The sequence below is a fragment of the Microcaecilia unicolor genome, unplaced genomic scaffold, assembly GCF_901765095.1.
Source record: "Microcaecilia unicolor unplaced genomic scaffold, aMicUni1.1, whole genome shotgun sequence".
NCBI classification, from domain to species: Eukaryota; Metazoa; Chordata; class Amphibia; order Gymnophiona; family Siphonopidae; genus Microcaecilia; species Microcaecilia unicolor.
Window position 1 is genome coordinate 313,480 of NW_021962936.1, and position 23,396 is coordinate 336,875.

The 23,396-nt window shown below is 45.8% G+C and overlaps 1 protein-coding gene across 1 annotated transcript in view; it reads right to left on the reverse strand.

Moving 5' to 3' along the window:
* The window catches only part of LOC115458678 (phosphomannomutase 1-like), a 47,350-nt gene extending 36,549 nt beyond the window's left edge, over window positions 1–10,801 (reverse strand). The window contains exon 1 of the mRNA XM_030188507.1: window positions 10,707–10,801. Within this exon, the coding sequence (XP_030044367.1) occupies window positions 10,707–10,790 (84 nt within the window). The 5' untranslated portion in view covers window positions 10,791–10,801. The remainder of the gene's footprint in view (window positions 1–10,706) is intronic.
* Window positions 10,802–23,396: the final 12,595 nt, after the last annotated feature.

Sequence of the window (23,396 nt, forward strand, 5' to 3'; positions counted from 1 at the left end):
CCGGCTTTTTGATGTTTCTCCAGGATGGGTCGGTTTCAGTTTCCCAAGTCTGGCAGCCGTCATCCGGTTTAGAGCACAGGCAGTGGCCATCTTGGCTAGCTCAGGAGGGGGCAGCCATCTTGTGTAAACGAGATCAGGAAGGAACTCCATATTTGGTCTTGGGAGGATCTCCTATGGGGGCAGCCATGTTGATTTCACCTGAGTGTGGTTTGCTCAGATTTTCTCACTATTTAAAGCACTGCCTCCAGGCCTTCATTGCTTCGTCCTCTTTTGTTCCGAGGAGATGCTGTCGGAGTGCTGTTCACCGACCGCCTTCTGTTCCTGTTTTTTCCTGTGTACCAGACCTTGGCTAGTTATTTCGGATTTTGCTTGTTTGCTGCCTGCCTTGACTCTGGACTGATTTGGACTATTTCTTGGCCTGTTGGAGTACTGGTTCTGGACAGTGTCTGTTTCCTGCTTTCCTGGTCAGCGGCTGTGCAACCCCGCCGGTTCCTGAAGTCCTGGTGGCCGCCTGCAGCTGGGGGCTTAACTCCCGGTGAACGGTGGTCGCTTCCCAGGTGAAGCTTGGGGTTGTCTGGCTGCCTGACCGAGTGCGGTGTCACTCCATCTCTGCCGTGCTCAGTCGGGGCACAGGGGCTCACCACTACCGGGTCATAACAGAGTGTAAGACCTTTTAGGATAAGATGATGAAATTTTGGCCTCAGCAAAAGAGGTTTTAACAGAGATCTGAGTTTCCCATCACCTTATAAATCATAAAATTATACTGTTTTGTCCCCTTCTGTTCACACCTCCCTGTTTCTCACTCCCACCCCCTTCCCCTTTCCCCATGAGCCTGTCATTGAAATTCTTTTATCTGTAGTTTTTCACACATTGCTGACATGACAGAATACTAGACTAACTTCAGGAGTCAGCACTTACACTAGCTCAATGGCTGATGTAAATGCTTGCACCTAACTGCTTGAATTCTAATACCCATATAAGTTCTAGGCACACCCCTAAACTGCCCATGCCGCTAACGACAAAGCAGCAAACGAGGAGAGGATCTCTATGGAAAAGCCAGTCCAACCAAGGTGAAGTAGAAGTTGACACAAAGATCAACCAACGCAGGGAATGTTGCTTAGAATACTTTATTGAAGGTACCAGCAGGGCTTTGTTTGAGGGGGTACTGAGTACCGACACCTTTTCCATTGTCTGCTAAAATTGACCCATGGACCCCAAGTTTTAATGAACAAGTTCAGGCTCTACACACCAATTCTGCCTTGTCATAGATTCTGTGACTGGTTGCAGGGGGCCTAGCTATTGTGGGGTGGGTCCCTCAGTGATCACCCCACCCTTGAAGGGTGGCCTAGCATCTGAGTACCGTCACCTTTATTGCTAGAAAAGATGCACTGACACACTTGACCCGACACGGGCCGTGTTTCAGCGGATACAACCGTCTGACTGAGAGATCACCAAAATTCTTGACAAGACAAGATTGCTCTTGTGGCTGGTATAAAAGGTGGTAATGTCAAGAACAGTAGCAGAAGAAAAGGTGCTGATGAATCACAGAGTGAAGTCACAACTGAGCCACAGTATTCTCTGGACTAATTGCATTCCAGCACCCAAACAGCCACCTTAAACTAGATCAAGTTTGGGGAGAGTCCATATCCATACTTCTCAAGGTCAGAGGAAGTTCTTCTGTCAAGAGTAGGCGGGAGGGGAGGTATATAAGGGAAGGGGCAAACCCCAGATTAGTATGAGAGAAGGAAGACTCATTCAAGCCCAACCCTGTGTACGGTTGCCACAGCGTTCACCCAGGCTGCAAGCCCTCAGGAAAGAGGAAGGCAGTTTGCAAACTTAACAAGGAACAACTTAATGCTGCCAGGAAAACACTCAGCCCCACCTGAATTACAGCTTGCTCCCAAAGTACTGAATCACATCAGAATATCCTAATTATTTAATTGTACATCAACTGCTAACGTTTCATACCATGCAGCCACAGGAAATAAAACATGTTATATGTTGCCTCACTCTAAGTGTGTCAAATGGAGGCTTTAAAATATCAATATGTTTGTTCCAAAGCCTGGTTGAGGGGATTATTTCTCTGTTTAGACTTTATGTTTTTCTATGATGTATATTTTTAAATAATTTTTTATATATATTTTCAACAAAAAACATAGGAATCAGCAGTGGGCTCTTACTCTCTCAATATTGAACAAACACTTTCACTGTGTACAGGGAGGGCTAATTTACACTGAGTTTAGCACGTCAGTTGTTTTCAAAAGATGGCTCTTATGATTAAAAAAAACAAAACATCTTTTGCCATTTTCTCTTCTGAGTGCCCTGTCTCTAAAGGTTGATGCTATATCTCTGAGTAATCTGGGTCTCACTCCCAGCACTAGTTCAGTTCCAGGAGGTCTGGACACCCCCCCCCCCTCCCCCCTCCACCTGCTTTAGACCTGGGTCACAAACAGAAACTTCTATGGGTCTCTCCACTCAGTTTCTCCAACTCACACAGTCACTGGTGTCAACACTGGCTGGAATAGAGATCCGGAAGCAATGGGGAGTAACGCTGGTAGGGCTCCAGAAAAAGGAGGACGGATTGAGCCAGCCGGGTTGAAAGCAATGGAAGTAAAACCCAGCTGGCTCAATTACTTCCATTGAAAGCAATTGCTTTCCATTGAAAGCAATGGAAGTAAAACCCGGCTGGCTCAATCCGTCCTCCTTTTTCTGGAGCCATATGGTAACCCTAAACGCTGGGGCTTCTTGAGGGCATTCTGCCAGTCCAGGGGAGCAAGCGTCCTCACTCCTGCTCCAAAGAACCACACAATGCTGCAAATATTTTCTTTTTAATGAAAACTCAACTTTACTAACTTTCTGAAACAGGCAGTTCAGCCCTTTATAACTCCATCTGTACAGTCATCAACTTGTCTTAGCAATCCTTCTCATTCAAGATTGTGTATTACAACCTCACAACCTCAACCACTTTCCAAACTTGATTTACTTTGCAAACTGCCAGCATTTACATATGTACAGCACCACCTGTTCTTTACCCATCCCTTTGGGCTATCATTAATCCAGGCCTGCTCCTAATAATCCTGATCGCAATCCAGTTCTCCTTTTGGCTGCCCTACTTCCAACAATGCACTTCTCAGAGCTGCAGCCTGGCCTTGAACAGGCTTCCCCTGCTCTGACTACCCACCCGGAGCATCTTACTCCTTCTCAGTTGCTACTGTTAGGGGTAACAATGACTCCTTAAGTTCAACCCAGGTTTATTCAGTCACTCCAGGAACCCCCTCTCCTCCAAGGGTCCTGGCAGGGTACAGGCAACCAAAGACCCTGTGTTCCCTACTGAAATCCTTTTTATTAACTCTAACTCCTCCCCAACTAACAATCACTCCCCCAAACTCTTTTCCTCTGCAATTTATCCCCTGGGCTGGATTCTCACGTTTTAAACCCTCCCCAGAGACTTTGGAGAGTTCTACATACCAGCATTAGTAATCCCCATTACAATGTGGGATTACATCTGTTTTTCATGTTTCAGTGTGATACCTGGAGTGGTGGAGTAGCCTAATGGTTAGAGTAGTGGGTGGAGAATGAGGGGAGCCCACTACAGCTCCTTGTGACCTTGGGCAAGTCATTTAATCCTTCATTACCTCAGGTACAAACTTAGGTGGTGAGCCCTACAGAGACAGAAAAATGCCTGCTGTACCTGGATAGCTTTTGGGTTTGCAGGCAGCATATAAAAAATTAAATACAAAATCTTGAGCAACATCTGCTTCACGAAGATGCAAGATGGCGGGAGTGGTTGAGGAGAAGGAGCTTTGACAAACAGCGTCAGCTATGAAATACAAATTGGACTGAAGCGAGAGCCTTACTGATTTGATTTGAAAGCCCACCTCTTTAACGTTGCTTTTGACTCGTAACCACTCGCCTCCACCTACCCTCCTCTCCTCCTTCCTGTACACATTAATTGATTTGATTTGCTTACTTTATTTTTGTCTATTAGATTGTAAGCTCTTTGAGGAGGGACTGTCTTTCTTCTATGTTTGTGCAGCGCTGCGTACGCCTTGTAGCGCTATAAAAATGCTAAATAGTAGTAGTAGTAGTAGTAGAACTGCTCTGGTTTGCTGTGCTGCTGCCTGGTCTGTAATGGAACAACAGTGCTTGGAGGTTGCCACAGTTAATTAGACCTCATTACATCAGGCTCATGCTAACTGCTGCATCCACCAAGCAGGTTCATTTTACATTCCAGTCCCAGAATCCTGAGGAGGAGATGGGGACTGGATTGGGGGGGGGGGGGGGGGGGGAGGCTTTTATTCCCCATTGAGCTGCACATGATTGCTCAGATCTGTACTATAAAAGGGAAAAGGAAATGGGACTTGATATACTGCCTTTCTGAGGGTTTTGCAAATACATTCAAAACGGTTTTCATAATTCAGGTATTTATTTTGTACCGGGGCAATGGAGGGTTAAGTGACTTGCCCAGAGTCACAAGGAGCTGCAGTGGGAATCAAACTCAGTTCCCCAGGCTCAAAGTCCACTGCACTAACCACTAGGCTACTCCTCCAGGAAGTTGTCTTCTGTCTGATGGGGCTAGCAGCAGGGTATGCACACAATGTGGAGATCAAGGTGGTTTAATGAAGACAAGAGATTGCATGACGTCAAAAAGCTGAAGCAGTCTCCCCCCCCCCCCCCCCCACAGCCATCATATTGGTGACACCAAAACAAACTATACGCTGCCGCATGCTTGTTGGTAGCATTTATTTTAAATCTCTGTTATAGAAACTTGTCGGCTTGTGCAACATATGGATTTACACAGAGGAATGGAATAACCTTTCATCGGTTAGAATAGTAATTAGTTCTAAACTATAATTGGTGTGTCATTTCGAGGGGCTGGTAATAGGGACACCCTACCACTGTGGCAGGGGAGATGGATGCTAGCAGGCTGCGACTGAGGAGGCGGCAAGCACCTTGAGGGGTGGGGGTAGGAGGGAGAGAAGGCGGCTGCAGGGGCTCAGCTTGGTGAGTTACCAGCTCCAAGGCTTTTATTCAACGCCGGGTAGAGAAAGGACCGTGACTTGGTTTCTGAGGCTCTCTTTGGTTTATTGCTGTGTAACCCCAGGGCAGCACATCACCGAGCTGGGGAACAAGTTAAGAGTTCCACCCCACCCCGGCTTCTTTTGTGGTCACAGCTGCTATTGTTTTTATGTACAAATATCTTTATTGTCATTATAAGCAAAAATAAAGGCATATGGGGGGGGGGGGATTTTATATATAGCGCCTAAAAAATCTGAGTGGAAAACATTTCTGCCTAAGCGTATTCTATAAGTGATGCCTAGATTTAGACACAGTATATAGAAAATACTTAGTTAATATTCCAGTGCCTAAAACTGCGCTCGTCCTTTTACATCAATGAAAACATGGCACAAATCCCGGCACATAGATTTAGGCGCACTGGGCCATATTCTATAACTACATGCGTAAATTTTAGAACGTCCATTTCCCCATAACCAAGCCCCTTTTTACCCGCACGTGTTAGAAGTTAGCTGCACTGCGTTACAGAATACACTTAGCGAGTTGTGTGTGTAAATTCAAATTCTTGCCAATTAGTGCTCATTATTACTTCTTAAGTGCTGTTATAAATGCTAATTAGTTTGAGCCAATTAAGTTACGCATGTTATTATTGAATATGCCTGAAATTCAGTGTGGATCTCTAGGTGCGCCACTGAAATCCACAATACAACACTGCAAATAACAAAGCAAGCTCTGGAGCACTGACAAATACATTTTGAATGTAACTTTCACCCCTTCACAGACCCCTCAAAAACTCCCCAACCCCCCCCCCCCCGATCCCCTCCTACCAGAGAGAATGCAAAACCTAGGAGGTTTAATAAAATAATAAAAACCTCACAACTTTGCTATTGTTTTTAATAGCAATTGCTATTGTTTTGCTATGACCAATATGGCAGCAAACTCCACCCACTGGCTTCAGTCCAGATAATGAGCCAGATAGGCTCATGTCTCTTCCTGTTATCAAACCTCCATGGTGGAGATCATATGCTACTATCCCTTTCTAAATCAGGACCCCTCCACCCACAGGAGGACAGCTGTGAGTCCTTCTGACAAAGAACAGTGCTCATGTCTCTGGTCTCTGGGTAAAGAACCCCTTCAAACTTCAGCCACCAGCATGGGGTTGTCATGAACCCTTTGCTCATTCAGAAGGGATAAGTAGAGAGGTGTGGTAGCCGTGTTAGTCCACTCTTAAAGGTTATCAATAGAAATCAAACAAAATAAAACATGGAAAAGGAAATAAGATGATACCTTTTTTATTGGACATAACTTAATACATTTCTTGATTAGCTTTCGAAGGTTGCCCTTCTTCCGATCTGAAAAAAGCTAATCAAGAAATGTATTAAGTTATGTCCAATAAAGAAGGGATAAGGAAACAAAATGAAAACAAATAACTGCTGTAGTTTTAAAGCTGGAAGGCAGTAACCTTCCATCCCCCCCAAAAAGATCATTGGTTTAAAACAGGGGCATATCTGCGTGGGGCCACAGGGGCCTGGGCCCCCGCAGATTTCGCCCTGGCCCCCCTCCCCGCCGTCAACCCTCCCCCGCTGCTTACTTTTGCTGGCGCCGAGGTCCGACCCGCAATCTCCGTTTTTCGTCTTCCTCCGTGGCCATGCTTCCAGGAAGTAACGCTGCAGTGCTGATTCGTTGAATCCAGTTCGGCGTCTGACGTCAGACGTCGAACTGGAGTCAACGAATCAGCACTGCAGCGTTACTTCCTGGAAGCATGGCCACGGAGGAAGACGAAAAACGGAGATTGCGGGTCGGGACCTCGGCGCCAGCAAAAGTAAGCAGCGGGGGAGGGTTGACGGCGGGGAGGGGGTGGAGAGAGGCGGCGGCGGCGGCGGGGGGGGGGGGGGAGGGAGGCAAAAATGTGCCCCCCCTCTCTGGCTCTGGCCCCCCCTACCGCCGGATTCCAGATACGCCCCTGGTTTAAAAATACAGTATATTTTCCTCTAGAACATAAAGAGAAAGAGAAATCGCACACAAGCGGGATCATACTTCTAGGACAGGGAGGCTAATCTCACTGGGACAACTACCTTAAGATCCTGCACTTTGGAGTGTTTCTCTTCTGGAGCAGAGGCGTAACCACAGGTGGGTCAGGATGGCCTGGGCCCAGCCCATCCACTTTCAGCTCAGGACCTTCCAGCAGTGGTGGACTGTTTGTGTAGCTGGCAGGGATCCCCAAGCCCCATCAGCTGAAGGCATCCAAAGCCTGCCATAAGCCCCCTCAGCCAACCGTGCAGTCAGTGGCATCATCCATGCTGGCACTTGCTCACTTTTTGCAAGCGCTCAGTTCATAAGAGAGAACTAAGCATGCATGGAGTGTCTCTTGTCAGTGGCTGGGATAGCTGCTGCTGACTGCTGTGGTTGTCTGGAGGGAGTTCTGGCAGGCTTTGGATGTCTTCAACAGGCAGGGCATGGGGATCCCTGCCAGATAAGGCATTTAATTGTTAAGTATTTTAAATTGAGATGGGAGGGGGGAGAACAGGAGGGAGCAAGCAGGGAAGAGAGAAATAAATTGTGCCCACCCAAAATTTGCCATCTGCCAATGCTATTGTTCTGGAGTGTGGCAAAAATTGTACCACAGAAAGGTACAGTGACAGATCCCCTCTCCCCCACTACTCTTCAACCTGTGAGGTGGGGGTTGGGAGGAGATACATAAATAGGGGGAAAATTCTTAAGTAGTTACAGATTAAGATTCATGCCAGATCCTAATCCCAGAGCAGGTCAAACACCATCTGACCAGCCTGCTCCTCTAGTTCTGTGAACAAACATTCTGCTTAAACAAACTCTCCCAAGAATGAGTGCAGGGCAAACCCAATTCTCTAGAATACCAGTGAGCAGCTGAAGACTGGACTGCTTCAAATCCCCCATCTTAGTCACACATGCAAAGTAAGAGCCTCACCAAAAACAGAATAAGTGACCACAGAGACTACAAACAGAAAGATGCAGACAAAAATTGAACTGGAGACCCCGTGAAGCCAGAGTCTGCATGCAATGCAATGGTGAAGAAACAGAAACACAAATGCATTTCTTATTGCACTGTGCAAATACAAAGGCATTAGAGATACATACCTCCCAAAACTAGCAGAGAAAACCCAAAGACTTCCCACAAAAGAATGAACAAGAAAAAAAAAATTTGGTAGGAAGAGGAGAAACGGCAGCACAGCAACAAAATAAGAAACCTAATCAGAGACAGGGACAAAAGTGGGCAGCTGGAGATTCCTGAAATTGTCTTCTCTTTGCCTGTAATTATTTTCTTTTGTGTTCTCTGTATTCCTTTAGTGACACAGACACAGACTGTTTTATGTCAGTGAGGTTTCCTGAATGTGAATCTCAGAGAGCGGGAGCCTTGGCAGACAGGGAATGTAGAGGAAAGGTGAGGGAGGCACTGCAGCAGGTCCTGGCACAGCTCCATGGCTTCCCTCCGCAGACACGCTGTCATGTTTGCAACACAAGGATACTGAGAATTACAAATGTGTATCCATCCTCACCTTAAATCTGCTGCTCCCTTGGTCTTTGCAATAATGGGGGACTGGTGCCCTATCTGAGAGCTTCTTTAGGCACCTCATTCCCCTTATGCTTCCTGCTTTTCCTCCAGCATTGTAGACAAATCTTCTGTAGCCTGTGGGCTGAGACCTAGGGAAGCCAGGGTTCAAATCCCACTGTGGCTCTTTGGGCGTCAGTCAGCTGATGTACAAACTCAGACTGTAAGTCCCCCAGAGACAGAACCCCACTGTACCTGAATGGAGCTCACCTTGAGCTACAACTGAAAAAGATGTGAGCCAAATAAATAAAGGTCCAAATCCCAAAGAGAAAACCAAGTCTTCCATAGGAGGGGGAGCCAGGCTTAATCTCATATCTGTGACCAGATGACCACTGTATTGTATTTATTTATTTGGCTGATGTGCCAAACGTAAGGGTGGAAGGAAATGATGCATCAAGACATTTCAATGTACTGTAAAACATGGTTTTAATAAATCAAGTCCCAGACGTGTAAACTCAACACAGTAGAGCCAAAACACAGACTGTGTTGAGTTAACATGTCTGGGACTTGATTTATTAAAACCACGTTTTACAGTACATTGGAAAGTCTTGGTACATCATTTCCTTCCACCCTTGATCATCTGGCCACAGATATGAGATTAAACCCAGCCCCCCCCCCCCCCCCAATTAAAAATACAGAAATCCTGCTAAAGCAAAAGAGTAGAGTGGTCTATGATAAGAGCCACCCACCAGGTATCAAAAACCTGCAATTTTTGGTGACTATATGCAAACACCAGTAAGATCTACTGTGCCCACCCTTGTCAAGGCCGGTCCTAGGGTCTCTGGCGCCCCCCTGCAGACTATCAGTTGGCACCCTCCCCCCCAACTTCTCCTTTCTCTTTTCTCCCACCCTGCCCCTGTCCAGCGATTCTTCTTCGCTGCCATCCCCCTCCCATTTATGGCCACTTGCCCACCCTCTTCTCCCCCCAACATCCCCCTTTTTCTTCTTGCCACCCTGCTTGGTTTAAGTCTTTTTTAATTTACCTCCGTCCCAGCGGCCGCGTCATTTCAAAGCCCTGCCCGTCTCTAGCCTTCCCTCCCTTCGTGAGTTCGTTCCCTCAGAGTCCCGCCCTCGAGGAAATGACGTCAGAAGGCGGGACTCTGCGGGAACGAATTCACAAAGGGAGGGAAGGCTAGAGACGGGCAGGGCTTTGAAATGACGCGGCCACTGGGACGGAGGTAAGTAAAAGATTTAAACCCCCAGGGGCAGTGCGGTATGGCGGTGCAGCACCTCAGCGGCGCTGTTGAAGGCAGGCGCCCCCCTGCAGTGCTTACCTCGCTTACTGGGTTTGACCGGCCCTGACCCTTGTACTGGAGTATGGAGATCAAATGCCGAATTCTTATTAGAGCACATTAAAGGCACACCTCAGGATCCTGACAGAGCCCAATGTCATGGGAGTAGATATGTATTTCCTCAGTGGGACACTCTCAAACTGGCGCACTGGCCAGCCAAGACCAGTTCCAGGAAAGCAGGAGCTCCCAGGCCTAAAACAGCAAAGCCTCTGAAAACGCAGCCCCATTTCAATTGCTCATTTCTCCTTGCTAGCCCCAAATGTTAGATCCGCTTTTTCTCCCCCATCTTAGATTGAGGGGGCTAAGAATGCTATCCAACCTGCCCCCTGTACAGACTACTGCTTAATGATTTCACCTGTATTAAGGGATAAGGTAAAAGATTCGTATTACCTTCCCATCATCTTCCCCATCAAAGTTATTTCTTGTGAAAATCCACTATCTCCTGCCCCTTCTCTCTTACTCGGCTGCTGGGTTGTCTATCTGTCGCTCTGCCATTGTCCAAACACTGCTGCAGCTGCGGTTAGAGAGGCGAGCAAAAGTGAAAAACCAGCTTGGAGACTGATCAACCAGTGGCAAAGGGGCAGGGCAGGGAAACTGTCTGCAAGCCCAGATAAGGAAACCGAAAAGAGACCAAGAAACAGCCAAAGAAAGCAGGATACACAAGGGGAATTTAAGCAATTCAACAGTAGAAAAGCCCCCCACCCCCGAATCCGCCTTTAAGCTACTTAATTGGAAATCTCTTCTAGGGGATCCACTGCTGCTGCTGCTGCTGCATAGTATGGACATATAGAGGTATTGGGGAGGGGCAATACCTGTCGGGCTGGAGTAAGGGTGCCATCCACGTCAAAGAGACACAGGATGCTGCTTGGGCGCTTCTGCAACTCCGGGTTTGCCATTTTTGGCAGCTCCTGAGCCGTTGACAGCACTATGAATGGAGAGGGAGTGGAGGAGGCAGGTCCGGGTAGGAAGGGGGTGGTGGCCGTGCCACAACCAATGAGAAGCGAGGCTGGGATTACATTCCGGACCAGCCCCTCAGCGAGGGTGCCGCCTCCACAGCTGAGCTCAGTCGGGCTGAAGGTCAAACAACCCCTCCTCCCCACACCATGGCAGCCTGCCAGCCCGCTGCTCAGAAGGGCCCCCAGTTACAGCCCTTGAAGGTCTTTTACTTACACTGGGTGAAATGTACGGTGCAAACAACTGGCCTATGGAAATGTACTGATGTCTTTTCAAATATTTTCCTGTGTTGGATCTGCGCCCTGCATTATTGTCTGGCATTTAGAGAGCTGTGAAAACAAAACAAACAAAAGTCCCATAAGCGGGGGGGGGGGGGGGGGGGGGGGGGCAGCGTACAGTGTGTGTAATGTCCAGGTTAATGTCCACCTGAGCACCAGTGATCATCGGATAGTATGGTTTCATTTAAAAACAATTAAAAAAAAAAAAAGCAAAGTTGTACCAAGCTCAACCGGCTGAAGTTAGTAAAATGAAGAATGATCTGATAGGGTGGCAGGAGCTAAGGGAAGTGGAAAGATGGTGGGATAAAACTGAAAAGAGATGTGACAATGGCGGAGTAGCTTAGTGGTTAGTGCAGCAGACCTTGATTCTAGGGCACCGGGTTCGATTTCCACTGCAGCTCCTTGTGACTCTGGACAAGTCTTTTAACCCTATATAAACCTCTTTGTAGTTACAGAAATCTGGGCAAGTCGCTTAACCCTCCATTGCCATAAGTACCTGAAACCCCCATGCTCTCTTATATGATAAACAAGCCCTGCCGAATGTATCCTAGGATGCACTGTGTGGGTGGGGTGGAGGGGGTCTCACTAGACCACCAGGGAATTTTTTTGGTAATGTGTGTGTGTGTGTGGGGGGGACTACTAGGCTACCAAAGAACTTGTGTGTAGGGAGTGGGATGGAAGGGGGCCACTAGCCCACCAGGGCTTTTTTTTTAATTAGGGAAAGGGGGTTGAGTATGTGGGGGTAAGGTGGGAGCCACTAGACACCAGGGGTATGCTTGGGATGGCAGGAAGAGGTGTAAGGGGGTAAGGGGCTGATGCATGCCATGGCATGCTTGTGTTTTTTTTTTTAATGTCAACTTTCCTGTCAATGTCTGAACCAATCACTGTTCAGGCACTGACAGGATAGTTGAAAGTTTAGCACTGAGCTGCAGATTACTGCTGCAATATTAACGCAGCATTAATTTGCATGCTCAATAGTTTGAGCATGCCACAACATTTTTTTAGTGCTAATTTCACAATACAGTGAAGACTCTAACCTTTGAGCATCAGCACAAGAAAAAGAAATCAGCATGACAAAAGGGGGAGGGGAAAGATGGGTATAAAAGAGCACTGCCAGCTCATGGGGTTGTAGTACCATGAGCCAACCTATGCTCTGGTGTCCCCCCATCAGTGCCTCCCCATCCCACCCCACCTCTGCATTGGGGACCTCCTCCTCACCCTCCTGTCATTGGTTCTCTCTCTCTCTCTCCTATTGTGTAGCATCTCTGTTCTTCCTCCCTTCTCCCTGGGTCCAGTATAATCCCCTCTCTCTCAAACCCCCACCGCCACAGTGTACCTTAAAATGTTTATTTTCGTCTCAAGGTCTCCAGCAACAGCAGCAGTGATTAACATATACAGCCTGTGGCTGGCCCTGGAGTCTTCCCTCTGCCGTGTCCTGAGCATCTGACATACCTTCCTGTTTCTGCATGGGTAGGACACAGCAAAGGGAAGATTCTGGGACTGGCCACTTTCTGTGAAAGTACATCACTGCTGCTGCCATTGACCTTTGAGAGGGAAACATTTAAAGGTATACTGGGGGGGGGGGGGGGGGGGGGGAGAGAGAGAGAGATTCCATATCAAGCAGATCAATCCATAGACTGGTGGGATGTGTCCATCTACCAGCAGGTGGAGATAGAGAGCAATCTTTTGCCTCTCTATATGTGGTCATGTGCTACCAGGAAATCCTCAGTATTCTCTCTATCTAGCAGGTGTGTGGTCACACGCAGCAGCTCTGGCTTGGTCTCCACGCCTATCTACTTAGGCTTTGTTGAGTACCTGGGGTTGAGGGCTCTTCGTGAGCAAGTGTAAACCTGGTGGGTGCCAGGTCCCTCCTTTTCTCCCCCCTCCCGCTGGCTCCATTAAAAAAAAAACATAACACTGGGCTGTGGGGGGTTCTGAAGCAGTGACATGAGCAGCAGGACATTTTGGTGCCCTTCATGTAGCACACCCTGAGCTGGCTCACCTGTTATGCTGGCTCTGCTAAAGATGTGACACGACCCTCTCAGGTATGTCAGGGGACAGGTGGAAGGCTAGAGGTGGATTTATATGACTGTAAGGAGCTGAAGATCAATGTGCGGAAAGAAAAGTCGGCACCATAGGCAAACCTTCAGCCTTACACTCCTTTCCCCCAAATTAACTTTCGGACCCCTAGCCTGCAGACTCTACCCAAAATATTGATAATTAAACTCAACATTCCTTTTCATTCTGCCACACCAGTGTAGCTGAGAGTGTTGTGTACCTTCTCGAGTAGCAGATGGACGTAGAGATACTGATTTAAACCAGGGACATCACTGGTATAAGGGCTGGTGCAGACTGGTGAACCTCAGTATTCTCTACCTCCAGCAGATGGCACAGATAGTACTGATATGTACAACCCATACCCCCAGATGATCCAAGTGCTTGGTTTCCTAACCCCAAGCTTTGGTTCGAGGACCCCAGCGCTCGGTGAGGTGGTTTTGGTGGTGGTCACTGCAGGTCCCCTCTGAAAAAAGTGGGCAGTTCAAGACACTCTACAACGCATGACATAACAATCTTTCGGAAATCACTAAAGACCAATTTATTCAAGAAGGCATACCATAATGATCCAACCTAAACACCTGAATCATACAACACGACGACACTTGCTACCAGACCAGGACACTTAATTTCTCTCCTAACCACCTAATTCACTCTGTAACTCATGTACTTTAGCGCAACTACCACTCTGTATTTCTCATACCAGAATTGGCGTTCGCCATCATGGTACTATGTAAGCCACATTGAGCCTGCAAATAGGTGGGAAAATGTGGGATACAAATGCAACAAATAAATAAATGCAATCGACCTGGGGACAGTGGAGCTTATATCCCAGCAGACGTAGGGTCAAGGGTGTTACTCCATCTACTTCATGGTGCCAAAGAAATGGGGAGTCTTTCAGCCTATCCTGCAGTCAACACTGCCTTGTGGGTTCCCCAGTTCAGGATAGAGACTCACTGAACTCTATGGTAGCCTTGGTCAAATTGGGTGAGTTCCTAACATCCTTGAATGTCTGAGAGGCTTATTTCCACATTATTATTATTATTATTAACATTTGTATTAATTTGGCTTATTTCCGCATTGCCAACAGAGGTCTTAATTGGCATAATGCGACACCCTGAAGGTTAAAGATAATCCTGATCACACATAAATTTTGTAGTTAAAAGACAGCGGGGGGGGGGGGGGGGGAGGGAAGGGGGAAGGGATCTCTCCGGGCTATCAGAATACAAGCCAGGAGGGAGATTGGGGAGAGAGGGGTGAAGGGGTAAACAATCGGATGGTATCATTGGAAAGAAGAGGGAAGGAGGGGTGGGGGCAGTGGCGTAGCAAGGGCGGGGCGGTGGGGGCGGTCCGCCCCGGGTGTCATCGGGTGAGGGGGTGCTTCGCTCCCGCTGCTCCGCCTTTAACATTTTTTTTCAAAGCGCCGGAGAGTGGCAGGCAGCGCGCCTCGCGTCTGCCCTGCTAGTAAAGAAGATCTCGCTGACGTCGTCGTCCTTCCCCGAGTCCCGCCCGCCCTCGTGGTAATAGGAAGTTGCCTCAGAGGGGGGCGGGACTCAATGTGGGAAGGGCGGTGACGTCAGCGAGATCTTCTTTACTACCAGGGCAGGCGCGCTGCCTGCCACTCTCGGCGCTTTGAAAAAAAAATGTTAAAGGCAGGACAGGGTAGGAGCAGCAGGAGAACGGATCTCAGGGGGGGGGACTCAGAGGGGAGAAGGGGATTGGGGAGAGGTGGGGGACCTCAGAGGGGTGCTTAAAGGGGGTTAGGGAGGGTGGGGAGCTCAGAGAGGGGAGAAGGGGATTGGGGAGGGGTGGGGGACCTCAGAGGGGTGCTTAAAGGGGGTTAGGGAGGGTGGGGAGCTCAGAGAGGGGAGAAGGGGATTGGGGAGGGGTGGGGAGCTCAGAGGGGTGCTTAAAGGGGATTAGGGAGGGTGGGAGAGCATCAAGGAGGGGAGAAGGGGATTGGGGAGGGGTGGGGGAGCTCAGATGGGTGCTCAGAGAGGGGAGAAAGGGATTGGGGGAAGGGGAGGGGAGTGCTCAGGGGAGAAGGGGTCTGAAGCTGGAACTGGGGTCTGACATGGGGGCAGGAGGGAAAATGGGTCCGGGGCTGAAAGGGGGGAATGCAAGGCATGTGGTGGATGAAGGGGACTGGAACTGGGGGCAGAGAGAGAGGGGACAGATCCTGGATGGAAGGGGGGCATGTGAGGGAGGGCAGACCCTGGACGGATGGGAGAGGGAGGGCAGACGGATTGAAGGGGCAGAGAGAAAGGGCAGATGGTGGATGGAAGGGGCAGAGATAGAGGGCAGATGTTGATGGAAGGCGGAGAGAGAGATGGCAGACTGGGGCAGATGGTGCATGGAAGGGGCAGAAGTGGATGGAAGGGAGAGAGGGCAGACAGTGGATGGAAGGGGCAGACACTGAATGGCAGAGAGAGAGCGAAGACAGATGCTGGATAGAAGGAAGACAGTGAAAAGATGAGGAAAGCAGAAACCAGAGACAGCGAACTGTAAATATATATTTTTATTTTTTTGCTCTAGGACAAAGTAGTATTGTAGCCGTGTTAATAAATGTTTATAATAGAACATGTAAATAAGGTAAACTTTTTATTGGACTAATTTTAATACATTTTACTTTTGGAGAACAAAACCCCCTTCCTCAGGTCAGGATAGGACACTGTAACAGTACTATACTGAATTGACCTGAGGAAGGAGGTTTTGGCCTCTGAAAGCTAAATGTATTAGTCCAATAAAATGATATTATTTGTTTTATTTCTATTTGTTAATTTGTAAAGTGGTGATTGGTATTTGTTAGTTTTTTCAAATTTACATCTGCTGTCTTTATATTTTGCACAGTACTAGAGGACATTTTCTGTTTCTGTGGTGTTGCATTGTATGCAGAGTCTGGCATCTTGGGGGTTCAGTTTAATTTTTGTCTAAATAGAAAGTTTATGATTACTTATTCTATAGTGGATTAGGGTGTATCTATTTGTGAAAAAGACTTGGCTTTCGGTTGGCATTGACTGTGCAGGATCGACGATCTGTACTAATCTGTCTGTTTTCGTTTTACAATAGGTGAATTGATGTTCTAGTGCTCACTGTAGTGTTTAAGATGCTTTCCTTTTCCTTGTGTGACTCGTACAAATTACTGCTTATGGTATGGTAGAATTGCTCTATAGGTCCTGAGTGTTTTGTATTCTCGGTATGCCTAGTACTGGATTTCGGGGGGGGGGGGGGGGTGTTAAAAAATGACCGGCCCCGGGTGTCAACTACCCTAGCTACGCCACTGGGTGGGGGGGAGGAGGGTGAAAAGGGGGGGAAAAATAATGTTGGATTATGATAATGATCACAGACGACAATTGCCTTTGTAGATTCATGTGTGCAAATTTTATTTCTGTATTGGTTGGTCAATAAAAATGTTGAAACATAAAAAATAAATAAATAAATAAATAAATACCTGTATCAGAAATGGTTTTCAAGGGTGATGATGCGGAGGAACTGAAAGAAATCTTGGTGATTCTGGAAGATATACTGAAAGAACTCAAATGTGAAATTGCTGATCTGCTGTATGTGATCTGTAACCTGCTGTTAAAAATGTCCATAGTACCTGAAGGTTGCAGGGTGGCCAATGTAACACCAATTTTTAAAGAGGGTTCCCGATCTGGGAAATTACAGACTGGTAAGCCTGACTTCTGTGCTGGGAAAAATAGTGGAAACTATTATAATGAATAAAATTACGGAACATGTAGACAAACATGGTTTATTAGGACAGAGTCAGCATCGATTCAGCCAAGGGAAGTCTTGTCTCTCCAATTTGCTTAATTTCTTTGAAGGTATCAATAAACATGTGGCTAAAAGTGAGCCGGTTGACGTAGTGTATCTAGATTTTCAGAAGGCTTTTTGATAAATTTCCTCATGAGAAGCTCCTGAGCAAATTAAAAAGTCATGGGATAGGAGGCAATGTTCTGTTGCGGATTAGGAATTGGTTATTGGACAGAAAACAGAGGGTAGGGTTAAATGGCCATTTTTCTCAATGGAGGAGAGTGAATAGTGGAGTGACGCAGGTATCTGTACTAGGACTGGTGCTATCTAACATATTTATAAATGATCTAGAAATAGGAACAAGAAGTGAGGTGATTACATTTGCAGATGACACAAAACTATTCAAAGTTGTTAAAACACGTGGGGACTGTGAAAAATTGCAGGAAGACCTTAGGAAATTAGAAGACTGGGCATCCAAATGGTAGATGAAATTTAATGTGAACAAATGCAAAGTGATGCACATTGGGAAGATTACTCTGAATCATATTTACCTTATGCTAGGGTTCACTTTGGGAATCAGCACCTAAGAAAAAGATCTAAGTGTAACTGTAGACAATGCACTTAAATTTTCTGCCTAGAGTGCAATGGCAGCCAAAAAAGAAACCAGGATGTTAGGAACAGTGGCATAGGAAGGGGGGGGGGGGCGGTGGGGCAGTCCGCCTCGGGTGCACGCCGCTGGGGGGGGGTGTCAGCTCGCTGGTTCCCTGCTCTTTCTGCCCCGGAACAGGTTACTTCCTGTTCTGGGGCACAGAAAGCAAGGAAGCAGCAGAGCCGACGCAGCTCCCAGTGACGTGCACTGGGGGTGGATCGGGCCTCTCGCCTGCCCCCCACTGAAAGGTAAGGGTGCGTTTCTGGGGGGGGGGAGGGTGCATCATGCCCTGCACCCGGGGGGGGGGGGGGGTGCGCAGCAGCAACCCGCCCCGATTGTCAGGCACCCTCGCTACGGCACTGGCTAGGAATTATTAGGAAAGGGATGGAAAATAAGAATAAGAATATTACAATGCTTCTGTATAACTACATAGTGCGACCTCACCTTGAGAATTGTGTTCAGTTCTTGTGGCCATATCTCAAAAAAGATATAGCAGAATTAGAAAAGGTTCAAAGAAGAGCACCCAAAAAGTTAAAAGAGGAAAGAACTCCTCTCATATGAGAAAAGGCTAAAGAGGCTCTTCAGCTTTGAAAAGAGACAGCTGAGGAGGGATATGATGGAGGTCTACAAATTCCTGAGTGATGTAGAACGGGTCAACGTGAATTGATCTTTTACTCTTTCAAAAAGTAAAAAGACTAGAGGACACTCAATGAAGTTATATGGAAATACTTTAACAATAAGTAGGAGGAAATATTTTTTCACTCATTGAATAGTTAAGCTCTGGAACTTGTTGCCAGAGGATGTAGTAACAGAGGTTAGCGTAGCTGGGTTTTAAAAAAAGTTTGGACAAATTCCTGGAGGAAAAGTCCTTAGCCTGCTATTGAGATAGACATAAGGGAAGCCACTGCTTGCCCTGGGATCGGTAGCATGAACCTTGCTATTATTTGGGATTCTCAAAAGGGATAGGAACATTGGAGCTGACTCTGTGGGTGCTTGAGCACCCCCAATATTGAGAAAATTCCTTGTATGTGTCCACGGAGGGGTTATTTTCATTGGGTTTAGCACCCCCAATAATTTTGAAAAGTTGGCTCCTATGGATAGGAATCATCATCTTATGCAGGGGAGGGTGTATTTTTTGCCTTTTTCCCTTTTACCTTGGTGTTGTATTTGGGATTCTAATAGTCCACCCAAGCTTACTCAATAAGTGAAAATCAAAAACACAGCCTCACACTAGCTATGTGTAATTAGTATTTACCACTCACACTGCTGTCAAATTATCCCACATCCACATCAAATGATGGAGAAAAAAAGCCTCAGTATCACCACCCAGCCAGTCCAACAGTGCAGACTATAAGGCATGAGCCCGGCGCACCATCATGTGGCTTCGAAAAAAAACTCCATCAATTCTCACACAAGTTACTTTACAATACAGTAGATATGGAGTATCTATCTCTCTATCACTGCTTATTTAACAGAACAGTCGTGTGCGTCTCAAACTTCTCAGATCAATTATTTGATATCTCACTGATATAATCAATTTCATATATAGAATGTCCGTCTTCTCAGCCACGGTCTTCCTTCCAGATATCACTTAATTTATAATCCAGTCACTGTAGTGCTCTGTTCCTCTCGGTACCACCAGCTGATCAACCCGATGACAGGGAGCCCCTCGTTTCGCTATTGCTGCGTCAGGGGTTGTACAGATATCTCCATGTTTACTCTGCTGTATCCAAAGAACAAACTCAAGCAGGCTTTCTAAAAGAAAAGCCCATAAACCATTAAATGACAGGGAAAATCCACTGCTTATTTCTGGGATAAGCAGCATAAAATGTATTGAACGTTTTTGGGATCTTTACAGGTATTTGTGACCTGGATTGGTCACTGTTGGAAACAGGATGCTGGGCTTGATGGACCTTTGGTCTGTCTCAGTGTGGCAATATTTATGTACTTGTGTAGGGCCCAATAGGTATTTTACTTGTATATAGAGCTCCTGAATCCTGAGACCAGTTGACCATTTCTGAAACCATAATGTATAATCAAAGAACAGAACGGATCTCGGTCAATGTTCAGAAACCACAAAACTACAAATCCTCTCCTTTCTGGATTGAACCATAATGTATGTCATCTCAATTTCTAGAGTTTTGATTTTAGGTGATTTAAGTTTGCATTTAGAAAATGTTTTGGGTGAAAATGTTAACTCTTTTAGAACTTTATTGTAAATTTGCTCAGTTGTCTGTAGGCTTCCTTTAAATATTGCTCTTTTATCTTGCACCACCACCTGTCCCAATTTAGCTGCTCTCATAATAATTAAACTTTTGTCCTCCAGTAATCGACACAGTGCTTTCTTCTGATTTTTGTCAATTTGTCCTGTCGTTTACTCAAAAGCAGTCTCATACATCACATCACACATTTTTGAAATGTATCTATAGTGGAGTCTATCGGGCCAGGAGGAACCCATGTCGATGGTAGATGATATTTCTCAGAGAATTATTGTTCTTTATTCTCTCGAACATTGGTCAGCAACTGTTCAAACAGGTAGTGCCTGGAGCAATCTGTTGATTTACTCCATTTCAAGGTGGTCTGAGTGTTTTCATGATGTACGTAAGGTAAGAAATGCAGTTATTGTTGGATGCATATATTATAATACATTAGTATTTAATTGAGTGGTCATTTTATAATTTTATTGTAGTCTCGGCTCTTGATGATGCCTTTATTGGCGAAACATGGTACCATGTAGAGCTCTAACTTCAGTCAGGTTATGAAAAGCAGACAATGGTTTGGCAGCACTGGTGAAATCTGTGCCAGAAGGCTTATAACATGGAATTGTTCAGCACATGACAATAAGGAATGTGTAGTTCATAGCGAAGATGCTGCACTGTTGGAAAAGTGGGGTGAGAACCGATACTGATACAAGGATTCAACAGGTTGCAATTTCGCAATGGCAAAAAAATGTTTGAAACCAGGATCTCATTAGCACGTTTGCCTGATACTTGTTTGTGTGGACAATCATGACTATTTGTTACTGTGAAGTCTTAGGTGAATAGGGATTTTACAAATACCAGGAAGAGAAAAAACTATAGTTATGTATGAAGGTTCTTCAAGATTTCTGAGTTTTTAACATAACATAAATAATTAAGTAGTAGTAGTTGTGGTTATGTAGGTGGTTTCATTAAAGGTATTATGCAAAAGTCATCACTTTAAAGTAGATTGTGAACATGGTTACTTTTTTAATTCAATGAATGTTCATTGTGGATATCCTGATAATCTGACTGACTCGGGTGCCTCCAAGACTAAGTTTGGGAACTACTGGCCTAACCCATTACAGAATACAAGTGCAAAGCCGCTTTGGCACACCAAAACTTAGGTTTAATCACAGTGTCTCAATGTGTGGATGATGCGATGGTGCAGGGAGGAGGGTTTTAGATTTGTAAGGAACTGGGCACCAGTCTGGGGAAGGGGGAGCCTATTCTGGAATGATGGGCTCCATCTTAACCAGGGTGGGACCAGGTTGCTGGCATTGACATTTAAAAAGGAGATAGAGAAGCTTTTAAACTAGAAACTGGGGGAAGGCCAACAGTCATTCAAAAGCGCACGGTTCGGAACAAGGTAGCTTTCAAAGATATCACCAAAACAGGGAAGATAGGCTATCCCGACATCAAGGTTGCAATACAGACCATAGCAGACCAAATAAAAAGCAGACAAAAGATTGCAAATTAACACGGTCACCTGATAAGCAAGATGTAAATAGGAACAACAAACAGTTTGAAATATCTATATGTGAATGACAGAAGCCAAAGAAATAAGATGAGTTAGAATATACAGTATTTCACTAAATGAAAAATTATATATAATAGGCATCTCTAAGACCTGGTGGAAGGAGGATAACCAGTAGGACACTGTCATACAAATTATATCATAGTGATAGGGTGGAGCAAATTGGTGGAGGGGTAGCATTGTTTGTTAAGGACAGCCTTTTATCAAATACATTGAAAATTCTGCAGGACAGAAAACACATCTTGGAATCCCTATGGATTGAAATCCCATGTGTAAAGGGGGAAAGGATAGTGATAGGAGTGTACTACCATCCACCTGGCCAGGCTGGACAGATGCAGAAATGTTATCAGAAATTAGGAAGGCTAACAAACTGGGGAACACAATAATAATGGGTGATTTCAATTACTTAAATATTGACTAGGTAAATGTAATATTAGGGCATGCTAGGGAGGTAAAATTCCTTGATGAAATCAAGGACTGTTTTCTAGAGCAGCTGGTACAGAAGCCAAGAGGAGGAAAAATTCTAGCCCTAGTCCTTAGTGGAGCGCATGATCTGGTGCAGGAGGTAATGGTGCTGGGGCCGCTTGATAATAGAGATCATAGTATGATCAGATTTTATATCAGCTCTGGAGTAAGTACACACAAGAAATCCAATATGTTAGCATTTAACTTTCAAAAAGGAGACTATGATAAAATGAGAAGAATGGTAAAAAAAAACAAAACCCAAAGGAGCAGGTACAAAGGTCAAAAATTTACATCAGGATTGGATGCTGTTCAAAAATAACATCTTGGAAGCCCAGGCCAGTTATATTCCATGAATTAAAAAAGGAGGAAAGAAGGCCAAGTGACAGCTGGAATGGTTAAAAAGTGAGGTGAATGAAGCTGTTAGGGCTAAAAGAAAATCCTTCAGAAAATGGAAGAAAGATCTGAGCGAAAATAATATGAAACAGCAGAAGGAATGGCAAGCCAGATGCAAAGCGCGGATAAGGAAGACAAAGAGGAACTTTGAAAAAAAGATTGAGTTGGAGGCAAAAACACATAGTAAAAACTTTTTTTTAGGTATATTAGAAGCAAGAAGCTGGCAAAAGAATCAGTTGGACTGCTAGATGACCGAGGGGTAAAAGGGGCACTCAGGGAAGATAAAGCCATAGCGGAGAGATTGAATGAATTCTTTGCTTCGGTCTTCACCGAGGAAGATTTGGAAGAGATACTGGTGCCAGAAATGGTATTCAAAGCTGATGCATCAGAGAAACTAAATGAAATCTCTATAAACCTGGAATATGTTATGACACAATTTGACAAATTGTAGCAAATCGCCTGGACCAGATGGTATTCATCCCAGAGTACTGATAAAATTGAAAAATGAACTTGCAGGACTATTGTGAGTAATATTTAATTTATCTTTAAAATCAAGCATGGTATTGGAAGATTGGAGAGTGGGCAATTTAACGCTGATTTTTAAAAGAGGTTCCAGTGGTGATCCCAGAAATTTTAGACCGGTGAGCCTAACATTGGTGCCGAGAAAAATGAGACTATTATAAAGAACAAAATTACACAGCATATTCAAAAGCATGGATTAATGAGACAAAGAGGGGCATTTTAGAAAGAAATGTCTGTTTGGATTTGAACGTCTTTGTAAAACATCCAAATCCGGGGGCGGGGAAAACCATATTTTTGAAAAAAGATGGACGTCCATCTTTCGTTTTGAAAATACCACAGACGTCCTTGAATTTGGACATCCCTAGACATGGATGTCTTTGACTTTTGGCGCTTTTCAAAACCAAAGACTTCCATGTCAAAAACGTCCAAATGCAAGCCATTTGGACATGGGAGGAGCCAGCATTTCTAGTGCACCAGTCCCCATGACATGCCAGGACACCAACCGGGCACCCTAGGGGGTACTGCAGTGGACTTCATAAATAGCTCCCAGGTGCATAGCTCCCTTACCTTGTGTGCTGAGCCCCCCAAAACCCACTACCCACAACTGTACACCACTACTATAGCCCTTTCTGGTGGGTTTTGGAGGGCTCGCTGTT